Source organism: Nanorana parkeri, unplaced genomic scaffold (assembly GCF_000935625.1).
Source record: "Nanorana parkeri isolate BGI_ZX_2015 unplaced genomic scaffold, ASM93562v1 scaffold1171, whole genome shotgun sequence".
NCBI lineage: Eukaryota > Metazoa > Chordata > Amphibia > Anura > Dicroglossidae > Nanorana > Nanorana parkeri.
This window is the reverse complement of record NW_017307439.1, coordinates 428,952-444,681: the sequence shown is the minus strand read 5'-3', so window position 1 is coordinate 444,681 and position 15,730 is coordinate 428,952. Positions and strand designations below refer to the sequence as shown.

Sequence of the window (15,730 nt, the reverse complement as noted above, 5' to 3'; positions counted from 1 at the left end):
ATATATATAATTATACACATGAATGTCTAAACTTTTGTTTGTACACCCTAATGCAATAGGCTGTGCATGTCCATGCTATGCCTTCTTTGATCTTTGAGCATGAGAGGGAAGCTGCACAGCATAAAATCCTGTCACAAAAGGCAGCAGTCCTACATAGAAGTGCATACTCAACCGGGTTATATCTGTGAGGTCTTATAGAAAACTGCACATATGGATATTTGGATAGCGTGAGCAATTCACCGATTCACCAGTTGTTGATTTTAGTAATTTTTTCAAATCCAAAGATGCCATCAGCAAGGTGATAATATGGTGGATGCGATCCCCACACGAAAGACTATAAGAGAGGAATCCACTGCAATCGGGATCTGTGTATATTTACAAGGAACTATATACAGCAAACCAATATGTAAAATTTCTATTGACAAAAGTGTTAAACTTTGGACTTTGAGTATATTGCCTTTGCTCTATTACAGCATGTCCAAAATGTATACTACGTCATAGAAGATAATCTTCTAAACATTATATATAAATATACATGTACAAATTTGGCATATTTCTCTGCCCTGGAGTCACAGGTGGCAATCAATGACAGGCTGGTTGCACACAGGCGGCCATGTGCATGAGGCCTAAAGTGTATTAGAAGCTCTTTTTTTCTGGTTTGGATGGAGTAGTGAGCAAGTAGAATCTCTGTCAGACTTGTATTAATGTCTGGGTCCCTGTTAAGGTGCCCATACACTTTACAACCCTTGCAAGACTTTTGTCTTGCGAGGGTTGTAAAGTACTTAAAAAAACGTACGATCTGCCCATCTTGGACAGGCAGATCGTACTTGCGATCATCGCAAGCCCGCCCCCCTGATTCCCGGCAGGTTTTCTAGCCTGCTGGTTCGACGGAAGACGTGCGACCGTACAGTAGAAACAGTCGCGCGCCTTCCATACACTGCACGATTCTCGTACGATCGCGGGATTTCCCGCGATTCTCGTACGAGAATCGTGCAGTGTATGGGCACCTTTAGGGACAATCATTCTCTGTATACTGTGCTCTCACCAGAACTGAAAGTGAAAGAAAATCCAAAATTGTGCTAGGGGCTTGTTCACACCTTGTCTATTTTCTGCACACCACCGCACATGTATGGTGTGAAGAGGGCACATAGAAAACAACTGCTTTCTACGTATCCTGTTCCTAAGACATGGTGTGACATGGTGTTCCTTTCACACCTTGTCTATTTTCTGCACACCACCGCACATGTATGGTGTGAAGAGGGCACATAGAAAACAACTGCTTTCTACGTATCCTGTTCCTAAGACATGGTGTGACATGGTGTTCCTAAGACATGGTGTGACATGGTGTTCCTAAGACATGGTGTGAACCAGCCCTGAGAGGGGATTTCCTTCCATTTGGAGAGATTTTATCTCACTCCTGTTGTGTCTAGAGGACAGGAAGTAAAGGGAAATCTTTGCAGTGGGACACAGATGGAAAAAAACAAAACCTGACAGTGGTTTTACTCATTTCCTACTCTATTGAACAATAAAAGTTGTAGCTTTAGATATACATTTGGACTTCATGCCTCTATATGTCATAATACCGTAGCCAAGAAGTCAGTCATCAACATGCTACAGAATTTTTTTAAATTACTGGGGGGTTAATTCATAAAAGTTTGCATGGCACTAGCGCCCCTGGATGGTGCTGACAAGTATAGGAAATTCCTATACTTAGAAATGCCAGCCAGGGGCACTAGTGGAATGCCAGGGGCATCCATCTGGCTATACATTGGGTGGAACTTTTATAAATTAACCCCTAGACACCACCCCTAGTGGTGTCTATAGTCACCATTCCTTCTCAGGATGTTATTACTGTCAATGGAGGAGTGATCATGGGTTTCTAGCTCAAACGATCACAAATCAGATGGGCACAGACACAAATTATTTTGGTCGGCTGTTCTATGTTATCAGCTAACCGGCACGTAAGCTGCACTCCCACTTCCAGGAACTAATGCAAAATTGTTAATCATATTCAGAGATATAAACAATTCTGTGATAAGAAACTATACAAATATTTTTACATCTACTAAAATTATTCTTTAAAGCCTGTCTCTGGGTATAAATAAAAAAAACTACCCTTGTAGTGGAGTTACCTCTGCACTCCAAGGGATAAGTGCTCATTTTTGTCTAGGGAGACTCTCTAAAGAATTTTTAATTACCTGATCCCCGCTTCAGCTGGTTCTAGGACTGGCAACCAAAGCCTCTTCTCCACTACGCTTTGGTGGTCAGAGGCCTGCTGATGTCATCACTTCTAAAGCAGGATCCTCAGCTCTGCATTATACTTGAGGACAGCAAGAGACAGCCCAAGAGGTGAAGATCAGGTAAGTAAAAGTGCTTTAGAGAATCGCCATGAATAAAAACGAGCAGTTAACCCTTGCAGCATGGGGGCAACCCCTCTACAAGGACATTTTTTTTTTTACCCCCGAGATGGGCTTTAGGTAGTGGTTTTATGGTACCATTAATTTTATTACATTTTACATTTCAACATTTTTGGTTAAGATTTGTCATAGTTGGAAAAATAGAACAACTGCATTCCTGGCACATAAAGTGGCAAATTACAACACAGCCGAACTTAAGTCACAGTGTCATTTTTTTTGTCTTTGAAAAGAAAGCACGATTTTTCTTTACGGGATAGGTGGGGGATTCGGAAGTGATGGGCGGCATCATCCCCTACCTTCTCTCTGCAAGACGAGTTCCTCCGTGGTATTGAGTGCTCTCCCTGTCAAAACACAAGAATCAAGATAGACCATAGTAAATCAAGCAATAAAACAAAAGCTGAAAAATGATATAAGGAGCAGTGATGTGCTGTTACCCAAAGCAACCAATCAGATTATATTTAGATTAGATTACATCAATGGAAACAGTAGAAGATGTTAAGACTTATTTAAATAGCTATCATATCAGCAAGACCCATTTTTTTTAGGTATGCTGTAAAGATGAGCTCCACATAGAACAAGTATGTCAGCTTTACATGCTTGCTGTAATGTTGAAATATAAGTGGTATCTTGAAGACTCTAGTGGTAATATATCCTCATCACGCTTTCCACTTCCCCCACTTCTGTCCAAAGCTAAATCATGAACACAACCCAAAGAATTGTCTATAATGTGGAGAAATAAGTGGGGAACACACCTACAAGAGAGACATCTTCATTGTGGCCTTGTGAAAGGAGGAGAGACACCTAGTAGAGGACATTGGAAGCTCATGGAGCCCACAAATACCACAACTAATTAGCAGGGGAGTTCTCCTTTAACAACATGTTACCATACTCCCTATTCTGCTTGAAGAATTAGGTTCTTCATTAATTATAATTATAACTGGAAATGGCAAAAACTCACACAGCCAGTAGTTCTAATCCTACAATTCCTAAGCATCATGGTCACCTTGACATCCAATATACAGTACTACAGTGTGTGCAGAGGTAATGTAAGTTTATGGAAATACATTGGCATGTTGAAGGATATCTACTAATACCAACTAATTATAATGGACAACTCACCTCTTTTTTGCAAGATATTATTATGAAAGACATTAGATATTCCAGAGACGGACATGCTTTGGAATATATCGGCACTTCTGAACTAATATCATTATTATGGTACCCTCTAGTGTCCAATGTAGGAATGTCCTCTTAAATCAGAAAAAACATGAACCACACCGATAAACACCAAAAACTGTGTTACATACATAGTTACATAGTATTTGGGGTTGAATAAAGACATACGTCCATCAAGTCCAACCCATATAGGTCCACGCATCATCTCATTCTTAGGGATACTGGTATCCCTGGATATTACGGACCCTCAAGAAATTGTCCAAACGTTTCTTGAACAAATTTACACTCTTGGCTGAAATCACTGCCGATGGCAGTGAGTCCCAGACCTTAACCACTCTTACTGTAAAGAACCCTCTTCGCCCATTGTGCTGGAATTTTTTCTCCACCAACTTTAGGTGGTGGCCTCTAGTCTTTGTAATGGAGTTAATCTCAAACAGTTTGTTGCCAATGTTGCCGTCACCATTGAACATCTTGTACATGAAAATCATATCCCCCCTTAATCTCCCTAATTCCAGCCTTTAAGGTCAGAAGCCTAGTGTCATAGCTCTGGTCCTCCATTCCCCTAATTAGTTTTGTTGCCCTCCGCTGGACTCTCTCCAGTTCAAAGGACTACCCCCTGACTCACTGACACTCCCCTTTACCCTACTCTGTTCTTCTAAAACCCTACAAATGGTGTTTAAATGTAACCTGAAAGGTTATAACGTTACACTGACTGCATTAAAGTATACATATGACACAGGTAAATGATTTGATATATGCCAGCTTGTGGTACCCAGAACGCCTGAGCTCCTTATCCCCATCCACCCATAGCCTGCAGTGCAGTGATCAGGGAGTCGGGGTCAGCGATGTGCAGATGAGAACATTCTACATATGACTATCCCCACCTAAAAATACTTTATTCTGGCTTTATATTAACTTACTATAATGCCTTGCACAGAAGTAGTCTAGGATTACAGTACAGGGCAAAACTGGGACCTCCTGCCGTTCTCCCAATCATGTTATATAACCCTTTATCAGCTCTGTAACTTCGAGCTCTGGTTAGTCCCCTACCCCAATATCCCATATTACAAAGTGGCAGCCAATATTCTCAAATAAGAGTGACGTCAATGATTTCAGGAAGTTTGTGTCTATGCCACCCAGGTGTAAAGAAGCTTTAGACACATTTTAAAAATACTAGCTGGCTGTTTTTCTGGCTGTTTATCATTTAAAACTGAACACTGGGATAAGTAAATATTGTAAATACTAGAGGCACGTGTATTCTTACATAAATGTTGGTGTTCTTTGTGTATTTCTTTCAGATCTGTGCAGTAATGAAACATTTATTCTGTTCAGCGGCTGTCTTTGATCAAGACTAGTCACTGTTGCTTTCTTTTTCTGTGCAGGGCGACTGGTCTTGAATCTGCCCCCAACCTGTAGTGGGTGGAACCTGCTGGGTCCCTCCCACAGACCTGCTTTCTGTACAGGCTATGTTACTTTTGCATGGTACGTGCGCCAACCAAAATGTTATTATTTTATGTTCTGAATAGACATAGGAAGATAAATACTTCTAAGTTTTAATTGCTGTCTGTGAACCTATTGAGGAGATTTCACTTCCCTGTGACATCAGAGCAAGAAGTAAGGGGACTAGTAATCACTGGAAGTAAGAGGGACACAGAAAGTATTTGTAGCCACCTTGCCCTAAGCGGGGTGACTCCTTCAATTTGTTTCTGTTGGACTGTATCCAGTCTATGCTAATTTGATAGTCTGTGCTCATTTGGTTTCCCCTAAGCGCCCTGTTATCGTTTGTATGTGCCTGCTGCTGGGTGTGACCTTGCAATAGAGCAGAACATCCAATAATGAGTTATGAATAGGTGTCTCCCTAGCCAATCACTAGGAGGTTCATGACCAGTGGTACATGCTGGGGGAGGACATAAATATTCAGGGCTGACTTGTGAGACTTTCCCCCGGCACCCCAGGCCCCTGCCTGGGGGAGGATGCAAAATTTGATGAGCTAGGCCTGCAGCCTGCTGGTTGTCAGGGATAAAGATCCAATGCTGGGGTCTGCAGCTGTCCTGCCAGTAAAGTGTCTGAGATGGAGAACCAGGGAGGAACTTCGTCTGCTGAAGGTGCCAGAGCAGCCAGGATTGGGCTTGAACTAGGGTTGCCACCCGTACGGGAATCACCCGGACAGTGCGGGTTTTGAACCCTGTGCCCGGGCGGGAGGCCGCCGCTCCCCCGTACTTGGTGGCACCATGGCGAGCGGTGGGTAGCAGGGAGAAAGCAGCAGTCAGCGAGCACCAGGTGGCGCTGTTTTCAGTAGCTCGATTCTCTCTCTCTCTCACTCCTTTGATCCTCCGTTGGCTGGCACTGTGTGAGTCAGAGAAAGTGACATCACCGAGAGAGCAGAGAGGGAGAAGTCATTCTCCAGCAGTCGGCATGGACAGCGCTTTCATCTTAACATTTTTTTTTAATAACAATTGAAAGGAAAGGGGGGGGGGAGAAGAGGGGGGAAAGGGGGTGAGAAGGAGGGGGAATGAGGGGTTGGTATAACATTACAGTATGTCATGCTGGTTGTAATATTGTGAAAGGGGCCCTGTTGTTTTGGCTGTGCAGGCACCCCTGGAGGTGTTTGGGCTTGTTCACACCCATTGCGGTGCGTTCCAGAGCGGTAGCTGCTGGAACGCACAGTAATCATACAGTAAACTCCCCCCCCCCCTTCGTTCTGGGCGGGGGCATGGCGTTATATTGAGGTCAATGGCACTGCAGCCACGCCCCAGATCCGCAGTGTGATCGGACGCGTGACAAAACATTGCCTGCGTTCCGGTCCAGTGTGGCTTCAATGGACCGTCACGTCCTCTCCTACCCCAGAACGAAGAGGGGAGTTTGGTATGCGATTTAACTTAAGTGCATTTTTTAGTGAAAAATGCACTAAAGTTAAATGTAGTGCCCCAAAACACAATAAAATACTTTTTTGTAAAAATGTACATTATTTTTACATTTATTTTATTTTTAAAACTGTTTTTTTTTAAACTTTACTTTAATTGCTATCACATAGGGGGTGCTTACAAGCCCCCATGTGATAGCATATTAGCAGTGAGAGGTGCTCTTTAAGGTGATGCTGGGGGTCCAAAAAAGACCCCCAGTGTCACCTTTACACTCTAAATAAGGTATTTAAGTGCAGATCGCAGGCTTCGGGAGCCCAGCACTGACAGCTATGGGTCCGGAAGTGATGTAATCTGCATCGCTCCAGGTCTAGGGTTGCCACCCGTACGGGATTCACCCGTACAGTCCGGTTTTTTAGTCTTGTGCCCGGGCGTCACGCCAGCTGACGCCAGGACACAAAACACTAAGTTCCGTTACCAGAACTTTACATTTTTCTTAGAACTTCGGCTGCCGAGGAGGTCCGGCGCTTCTGCTGAAATGTTGACCCAGCCTCACATCACAGACATGTGAGACCTGGAGACGATCAGGATGCTGCCAAGGCAGGTAAGGGTTAACAGTGGTGGGTGGGTGTGCTGGTTGACGGCAGAAGCCAGAGGCGGCTGAACCGGAGATCGGTTGTTGCTGATGGCGGGGAAACAGCTGAGAAGAGGGGGGAGCGGGGGAAGATGGATGGAGGGTGAGTGGCGAGGTTCTAACTTTGTGACACTTTGTTTGCACCCTGATCGGTGCCCAGCCCAGGCAATGTTTGTGACCACATTAACTATGTGTAGGCCAGCTCAGGGTATTGCTTATGCATCTGATTAGACTCATAAGCAATACACTGAGCCTAATCATTAGAGGAACCCGACCCATTAGAGGTACAGTAGATGTATTGTCTCTCCAGCACACATTCCATTCATTACATTATGGAATGTGTAACATTATACCTGTTGCCAGTACGAATCACATTGGGAAGCAGTGGGTTAACCCATACATCACTGCTTCCCTGCCGATCCCCCTAGTGCAGCTCTTCTGCAGAAGTTGTCACGTGTGATGATAATGTCATAATACAAATGGCTACTACTGTCAGAATCCAGTTCACTTTAATCAGCTTGCTTTAGTGCTCATTCACACCAGTTGGAGTGCGTTCTGGCTGGATTCCGGCCCGAACGCACTGCCTCGCATTGCGGCCAGCTCACTTTTTGGTGGGGCAGGAGGGTGTGGTGGGCCATTGAAGTGAATGGCACCGTAGCCACGCCCTCCGGCCGCAATGCGATCGCCCGCACGGGATCGCAAGGCACATTGTGCCTGCGGTCCAGTCCGGTGCGATCAAAATGCTGCAAGCACTATTTTGATCGCACCGGACCACAGGCACAATATGTGCCTTGCGATCCCTTGCAGGCGATTGCATTGCGGCCGGAAGGCGTGGCTACGCTGCCATTCACTTCAATGGCCCGCCACGCCCCCTCCTGCCCACCAAAAAGTGAGCCGGCCGCAATGCCAGGCAGTGCGTTCAGGACAGAATCGGGACAGAACGCACTGCAACTGGTGTGAACGGGCCCTTATTGTCACATTTATAGATTTCTATCTGTATGGAGAGGACTGCAGTATGCTGAGAATGATTTGGTGTGAATGCTGTGTAACATGGTTATTCATTTAGATACAGGTATTGCTGGGATGTGTAGTCCTCTGGACCCCTGGCAAGACACCACATAGCCTTCCTGAAAGCCTGCACAGCCCACCCGAGAGCCCGCGGAGTCCTCAACCGAGAGCCACCCCAGAACAACACAAAGTATGTAGCCCCATATTATTTTGTATTGCTGGGATTTGTAGTCCTCTAAAGATAGTCTTCTTACTCTTTCTCCTGTCTGCCTATTCGCCCCACCCAAACCCCCCGACTGTGCGCAGCACTGGAGTGTTCGGGTTTCACCCGAAGAAAAGGTGGCAACCCTAGCTTGAAAGTAAAGTCTGGTGCCTTGCCCAGAAAGTTCTGCGCTATGTCTGCTGACCAGCTTAGGTTCTGCAATACACAGTGATTGCAGTGTTACTGTAATCAGTTTAAAGGCCCTCTGCACTATGACGATGGTGGGTTGTCAGTGTGTCCTGAGTCATACTGTTCTAGGTGTCTGTAGCCCTTTACCCTTGCTCCAAAGTGAGCTGTCAGCAAAATAATATCTTTGAAAACCCTTAAAGTGACTGGCGCCCAACTTTACATTCACATCCCGCAAACGGCTAAGGCCCCGCCCTGAGGTGCAATGTCAGCCCATACTGCCCCTGGGGTCCCGTACATGCTTCTGGGGTCAGGGGTGTGCTACATAGTAATAAACTGACACAGGTTACAACATTTCTGGTCCCCACTGAAAAGACTTCCCACCACTTCCCACCAGAAAACAATATCTCCAATGGGGTCATATACATCGGGAAAGAAAGGGACAGATATTTTATCTCTTCCCCACTCTGTCCAAAACAAAAGTTTTGAATGGAGTTGGGCTTTAAGAGTCATTGTGGATGTGTCTTATTTTACAGGTGCTGCAGAAGCCTATACAGACCAATCTAGATTCGGCATACATTCTAAATAAAGCTTTTTACTCCATCTTTGATTCTTTGCTGAATTAATCGGTTACCTTTAAGGACACTTACACTCTATGGTGTCATGTACTATAACTACCAATCGTTCTTGTAATTCACCTACCAGAGATGTGGAACGTTTTGTCCGAAAGCGCAGCTGCTTCTCAAATAATTCAGAGAATTCCTGTATGGAATTGGATCGTTTTTTCTGTCCATTGCTCTCAGGCACCGAGGTTTCCACTGAGAACAGTTTACTTATCTTGGTGTGGTTGTTGCTTTTGCTGTCCTTGTCCTCTCGAGGTTCCTTATAACCCTTCAGATAGACTGGAGACGGTGCCTTAGAGGTCGAGTGGAATCGAGCCGCATGCATGGCAGTAAGCTGGGCCTGAAAAAGCAGTATGAACATTTAATTATTATGGACAGCAGCAATCACTATAATCATTAATAAATCATGACAAAATTAAAGGACACCTGCCATGAAACAAGTTGGCTGCTATTTCTGAAACAGCTAGTTTCTGACTGTCATGGTGATCTTCTGAGTGTCTTATTGAGTCAGCTGGAAAAAGTATGCAATAAAGTGGTATTAAAGTAGGGTTGCTACCTGTCCGGGATATACCCGGACAGTCCGGGTTTTGAATGCTGTGTCCGGGTTTCATGGCAGCTGTAACCTGGACACAAGATTTCAGGGAGACAGGGGCATCGACAGGACCCTGGTGTTTTTGGTTGTAAACAGCTGTGCAGCTTACACAGGATGGGACTGCAGCTCAGCTACAGAAGGTCTCCTCATGACTAAGTATGCCTGAGGACTGCGCTCTGATGGTTCGTTCTCTCTCTCTCCCCCCTCCCTCTCTCTCTTCCTTCGTAACAGACAGTTTATACTTTATCTCATTTACCAAGCTTTTATTGGTTGTCCTGGCTGCCTTTCCTCTCTCTCCCTCTCTCTCCCTCTCTCTCTCTATCTCTCGTGCCTGTCTCTCCCTGCTCTTTCTCCTTGCTGTCTCTCCTCTCTCTCTCCTGGCTGTCTCTCCCAGTTCTTTCTCCTGGCTCTCTCCAAGCTTTTGCTCCTCACTTTGTCTCCGGTTGTATCTTGTTGCTCTTTCTCCTGCCTGTCTTTCCTCGCTCTCTCTCCTGGCTGTCTCTCCTCGCTCTTTCCCCTGGCTGTCTCTTCTCACTCTCTCTCCTGGCTGTTTCTCCTAGCTTTCTCTTCTCGCTCTCTCTCCTGGGTGTCTCCCCTCACTCTTTCTCCTGTCTGTCTCTCTTCTGTTTCTCCTGGTTGTCTCTCCTCTCTATCTCTCCTCTCTCTGTCTCCTGGTTGTCTCTCCTCTGTTTATCCTGGCTGTCTCTCCTCTTTCTCTCGTGGGTGTCTCTCCCAGTTCTTTCTCCTGGCTCCCTCCAAGCTTTCACTCCTCACTTTCTCTCCCGGTTGTATCTTGTTGCTCTTTCTCCTGTCTGTCTCTCTTCTGTTTCTCCTGGTTGTCTCTCCTCTCTATCTCTCCTCGCTCTTTCCCCTGGCTGTCTCTTCTCACTCTCTCTCCTGGCTGTCTCTCCTCTCTATCTCTCCTCGCTCTTTCTTCTGGCTCTCTCTCCTCATTCTCTCTCTCCCCCTCCTGGCTGTCTCTCTTCTCTCTCTCTCCCTCTCTCCTGGTTGTCTCTCCCTGCTCTTTCTTTTCCTGCTCCTTACTCTTTCTCTTGGCTCTCTTTCTCTCCTGGCTGCCTCTCCTTACTCTTTCTCCTGGCTGTCTCCCCTCTCTCTTCCATAGCTGTCTCTTCTCTCTCTCCCTCCTGACTCTCTCTCCTCGTTCTCTCTCCTGGCTGTCTCTCCTCTCTCTCTTTCTTGGCTGTGCTCCTCTCTCTACCCTGGCTGTCTCTCCTCTCTCTACTCTGGCTGTCTCTCCTCTCTCTACTCTGGCTGTCTCTCCTATCCTCTCCACAGAAACCACTGCTTTTACATAGAGAGCAAGCATCATTCTCTGGAGAATGCTGGCAGGAGACAGATTTTTTTTACTCAGGCCGTGGCTGCTTTCTGAAGGTAATAAAAAAGAAAGGTTGTATGGGGTTTTGCAGCACAAATTTGCTGAATTAGCCATATAGATATTTGGTTTATAAGTGTGACAACATTCCATCCTACAGGATCATACCAGGGTATTGCCCATTCTCTATAACAGATCTTTCCAAAAATCTTTGGATTTTTCTAACCAAAAGAAAATAATTCAAGGACAACTATGGAAAAAAATTGAATTGTAATAATTGTATGCAATTAATATAAGTATTTTATTTTATTTTACACATTTACTGTACATGCAGACTAAGACCAAACACGTGCACGTTAACATGCCACAAACACAATGAATTGCATGTTTAAGAAATGTATAAAGCTTGTGACTCAAAGTGCTGCATGAGCTTCTTTGCTGTATTTGTCACAGCACCACCCATTATCCAAACAGAGAATGACTAGTATTCATTCATAGGAATACTAGGCGTTCGCTAAATGGCCACTGTTCCTAGTTAGCGGCCTGCTGTGTTTTAACTGCGGCGGGGAAGTCGCTTAGCACAGCAGCTGTTCCAGGACCCGAAGACGCTGGAATACACTGAAATTGCTTCAGCTACTACAGTGTTTTAAAGGATCCCCCTTGCCCTGCCAAGGATAATAAATATATATTCTTACATTGTAAGCTGGACGAGCTGAACCAATGTAAATATATATACATTTTTTTAGCTTGCGGCCTTCCACTTTAAAGGAAAATGTGTGCTGCAGCACATAATTATAAATGAGTCTGTACTCACAGTTTTTTTTTTAGACCCCTTGCAAAGTTCCACAAATTCCTCTTGAGCCTTCCAGTGAAATCCACCTTTGCAGCTGCCTGTGATGGGGTGGCAACAATGCTGCACTACTCCTGAATACAGAGCAGAGTTATCACTCTTGGGTAGGCTGTGTCTGCTTGCAATACAGTGGGATGAGAAAATGTTGCGGGGGGTGGTGGTAATCTGCATTGTCACTACAAACCAGTAACTTGTCAATCAGCTCCTGGCCACGCCTAGTTCTGTCCACTGTTTTCAGGATTGTCAACACTGCCTCTGTTGCTGAAAGCCTCCCATTGTGAGCTGCATGACCAAATGTTAATCTGCATTGTATGCTTGGAAACATTACCATCTCTGACCTTCAAATACCATCTGTTCATTCATATGCTGTATCCTGTTGCAGACACTTCAACTCTCCTGGATGTTCCGGGAGTCTCCCGCTATAAGATAGCGGCTAATGGGCACCCGGGAGAGAAACATTTTCTCCCGGAAAGGATCACTCTGCTTTATCTAGCAGAGTATACCTTTCCCCGCTATCTGTTGTTTTTTGGGGTGTTTTTTTTCTTGACAGTGGGGTCGCAAAGGTGGACCTGAAGTTCTCCATCAGGTCCTCCTCTGCTGAATGACAGCAGCAGAGGGTGGGTGCAATAGTCAGCTTTCTATTGGCTATTGCAAATTGAAATAGCCAATAGCAATCTAGCTATTCATTCCTATGCTGGTTTTTTTAAATGTTTTATTATTCTGACGGCAGCAGCTGTCCGAATACTAAAAAACAAAACAGCAGATAGCAAGGAATGCCATCATTTCAGGGGGGCGCTCTCTTCCTTGTTGTTGTGGGGGAGATGGAGGGGAGGGACAGAGGGCACCTCCCTGAAATGAGAAAGGCACCTCCCTTTCAGGTTGGGATCCCTGCTGTTGTCTGCTGTAACTCTGCTGCAAGCAATAAAGCAATTCCTGAATGAAAAGGTACTTGGAGACTTCAGCTTTTTCATAAGGATTGTCCGCAGTGATTATATCTGCTTATACAGGCCAGGCATAGAGGTCTCAGCAAGGGATAAAATCGCTAATACAACATTCGGAGTCAGAATAATTAGGAACCCAGCATGGGCTCTAACCCTTCCCCGCTATTTTCAAAACCTATAAGTTTTGACTATACAAAATGCATGCAAGATGTCCTTCGTTAAGCAAGATGAGTTTCTGCAACATAAATCTGTGAGCTATATTTCCCTTAGACTGAACTGAAAATAGACCCTATTTTGGTATCTGTAGATTAAGCTACTACCCAAGAAATAAAGCTCAAGTAAAGCCCATCTCCCAGATAATACTGTCTGCTTGATGTGGTCACTTTCTGTTGGTTCTCCATCGGAGGGGTCCTTTCAGGATTCAGAAGAGGACTTATGCTATCACAAAGAATAAGTAGGGGCACTAGCACCCAGAGGCAGAGCTGACAAGTATTCTGGAGAGGGGTAAGTATAACTTGCATCATATGTTAAGGAAAAATGTAAGCAAATCCTAGGATAGGTTATAGAGGTGGAAGGGAATGATGGGAGGCGGGTTATATCTTGCCCCCGGGGTCAGGGTTTAAAAGAAAAACTAAATAATAACCTTTCATACCGTAAAACTTTAATTGCCTACTATTTTGTAATCAATACGCTGCGTCATGAAAAAACAAGAGTCTCCTCATTTTTAACTAGTAAAATGTGTCCTTGGGCTTCCTTTGAAGGGCATTTCTGTGCCCCAATAACAAATACCATTAGCAGAAAAAAAGATTTAATGCAATGAAACTGTTTTATATAACTCTGACATCTAGTCACATAAAGCTTTCATTGTAATAAATGCAATCTGACTCATAAAACCAATTCTTACAACCACCTGCAGAATGTCTCTGGGTATATTTGTCCCTACATGTACAATGTATGAGAATTGGGGCCGGCTCGCATGTGTGAGGTCCAAGCACCGTAAGCTTACTATGGGTAGGTTTAGACTACATTCACAATTGATCAAGTCATCGCCTCCGGTCATTTTCTGGGCTTTTTTCTGCATACTTGTATGACCGTTTATCGCGCAGTTTATGGCTTGAGCAATTTTGTTTTAACCAATGAAAAGCTAGTTACTAGGACAGACTGTTGGGTGTGAAATTGCACGTAAACTACACATTATGTGTGTTTTCCAGGCGCTTCAATGGTTGAAGCCCATTGGGGCCACAAACGTGTGATCCTATCCAAAGAAGCTCATGTACATTTTGTTGAGTGTTGAGCAACAACATATCATTCAGAGGTGATCGGGCACAATAGAATAACATGGATATCTGAGTGTTGAGCGTCAAAGTACTTCTGGAAATGCACTTCAAATCACTCAGGTGCAAATAGGGGCTAAGGCATGAAGTTTTTGACTCCCCTACCTTTGCTTTAAACTGACCTAACACTATAGCCACCCAATACTTAACCTTCTTCTTGCATGAATCCTTAACCCTTAACTTAAACCCTGAAAGAATGCCTTAACTCTTATCCTTCCTTCCCCAAAACATTAAATTGTGACAGGGAAACACATATCTGTAAAGGAGAAACTTAATTTACCACTGCATCTGCTCCTACCACCCAGCACTGCTCCATGTAGAGACGTGGTCCACTGAGTTACACGAAATGTGTCTATTGACTGGGTCCCCTGCATGCATCTGTCATGGTTTCCTCACTTTGATCTTACATCACTGTGGGATACAGTAGCATTTATGTTATATTCTATATATATCCTATATAGTGCCTAGTCTTCCAGGTTGGAACAATGTGGATTTTGAGAGTCAGTAGCCACACTTGAAGAGGGCTGCATGTATGAAAAGGCACCAATAGCACCCTGCACTGTATGCATGTATTACATTTACAGTTTCAGGTTAGAAGGGTCAGACACCAGTGTCTTGCTATGCAACTTGAGAATTGTTAGGATGCTAGACCAGAGAGATGTATCTGAATACATTATCAGGCTTAGAATATATTTGTATGTACAGCAGTGTTTTCTAGTGACCTGGTTTTTCTTTCACACAATTTTTATTAGTTGTAGAAGAAAGAACATTAAAAAATAGAAAACCATGAGGCTAATGCGGTAACCAAAAAGAAACAGTGGTTTCTAACAGTCCACAATATTGGAAATTATTGAAGTAGAACATAATGCAACATAAGCAGAACTGAGTGAGCAGTAGGCCTCGAGAAGTGAATCCCACAGGATCTCCCAGAGACCTATATCACCTGTCAATGGCTACCATGGTCCAATAAACCACTTGACAGGGTGAGTCACCTGATTTATAATGGTGCATGGTCTGTGGCTTTTATCCTGATTGTTATCCTTATCCTGGCTTCACCGCCCAGGTATTTACTGATCTTGATTAAGCATCCAGCCAGTGAAATATGAAAAGTCTCCATTCCCATCTTACATTTTTTTTAGTTACTTCCTATCCAAGGTCCTAAGTGTTACAGATATGTATAATGGGGAATGGATGTACAGTATTTAGGTTGTAATGCAGTAAAGAGGTCTGAGAGTCGCTGATTAGCTAGCCTTGTAAATGAATGATTGACAAAAGAATGGGGACTGACACTAGCAGCTCTTCCTGGATATTGACCTGCTAATACATCCACAATCCTCTCAGCCAACATAAGTTAAAGGTGAGTATTTTTGGAACTTTGCCTGGCTAAATTAATGCCTTGATCCTCCTCGTATGACCAGGAAACAGCCAGCACATGTAATTCTGTATGAACACTACGCTGATCGTGTTCATGTCATCATGCTTGGAACCTGTTACCAACCTGGTGGCTCTGAAATAACCCTTTATGCTCCTCTCTTCTCTCTAACTGCCACCTATGTGTCCATTTCCCCCCTCC

At 44.4% G+C, this 15,730-nt stretch overlaps 1 protein-coding gene across 1 annotated transcript in view; it reads right to left on the bottom strand.

Moving 5' to 3' along the window:
• LNP1 (leukemia NUP98 fusion partner 1) overlaps positions 1–15,730 on the bottom strand; it is a 45,848-nt gene that overhangs the window by 21,669 nt on the left and 8,449 nt on the right. The window contains exons 2-3 of the mRNA XM_018568321.1: positions 9,187–9,447; positions 2,714–2,758 (exon numbers count right to left, since the gene is read on the bottom strand). Coding sequence (XP_018423823.1) covers positions 2,714–2,758; positions 9,187–9,447 — 306 coding nt within the window. The remainder of the gene's footprint in view (positions 1–2,713; positions 2,759–9,186; positions 9,448–15,730) is intronic.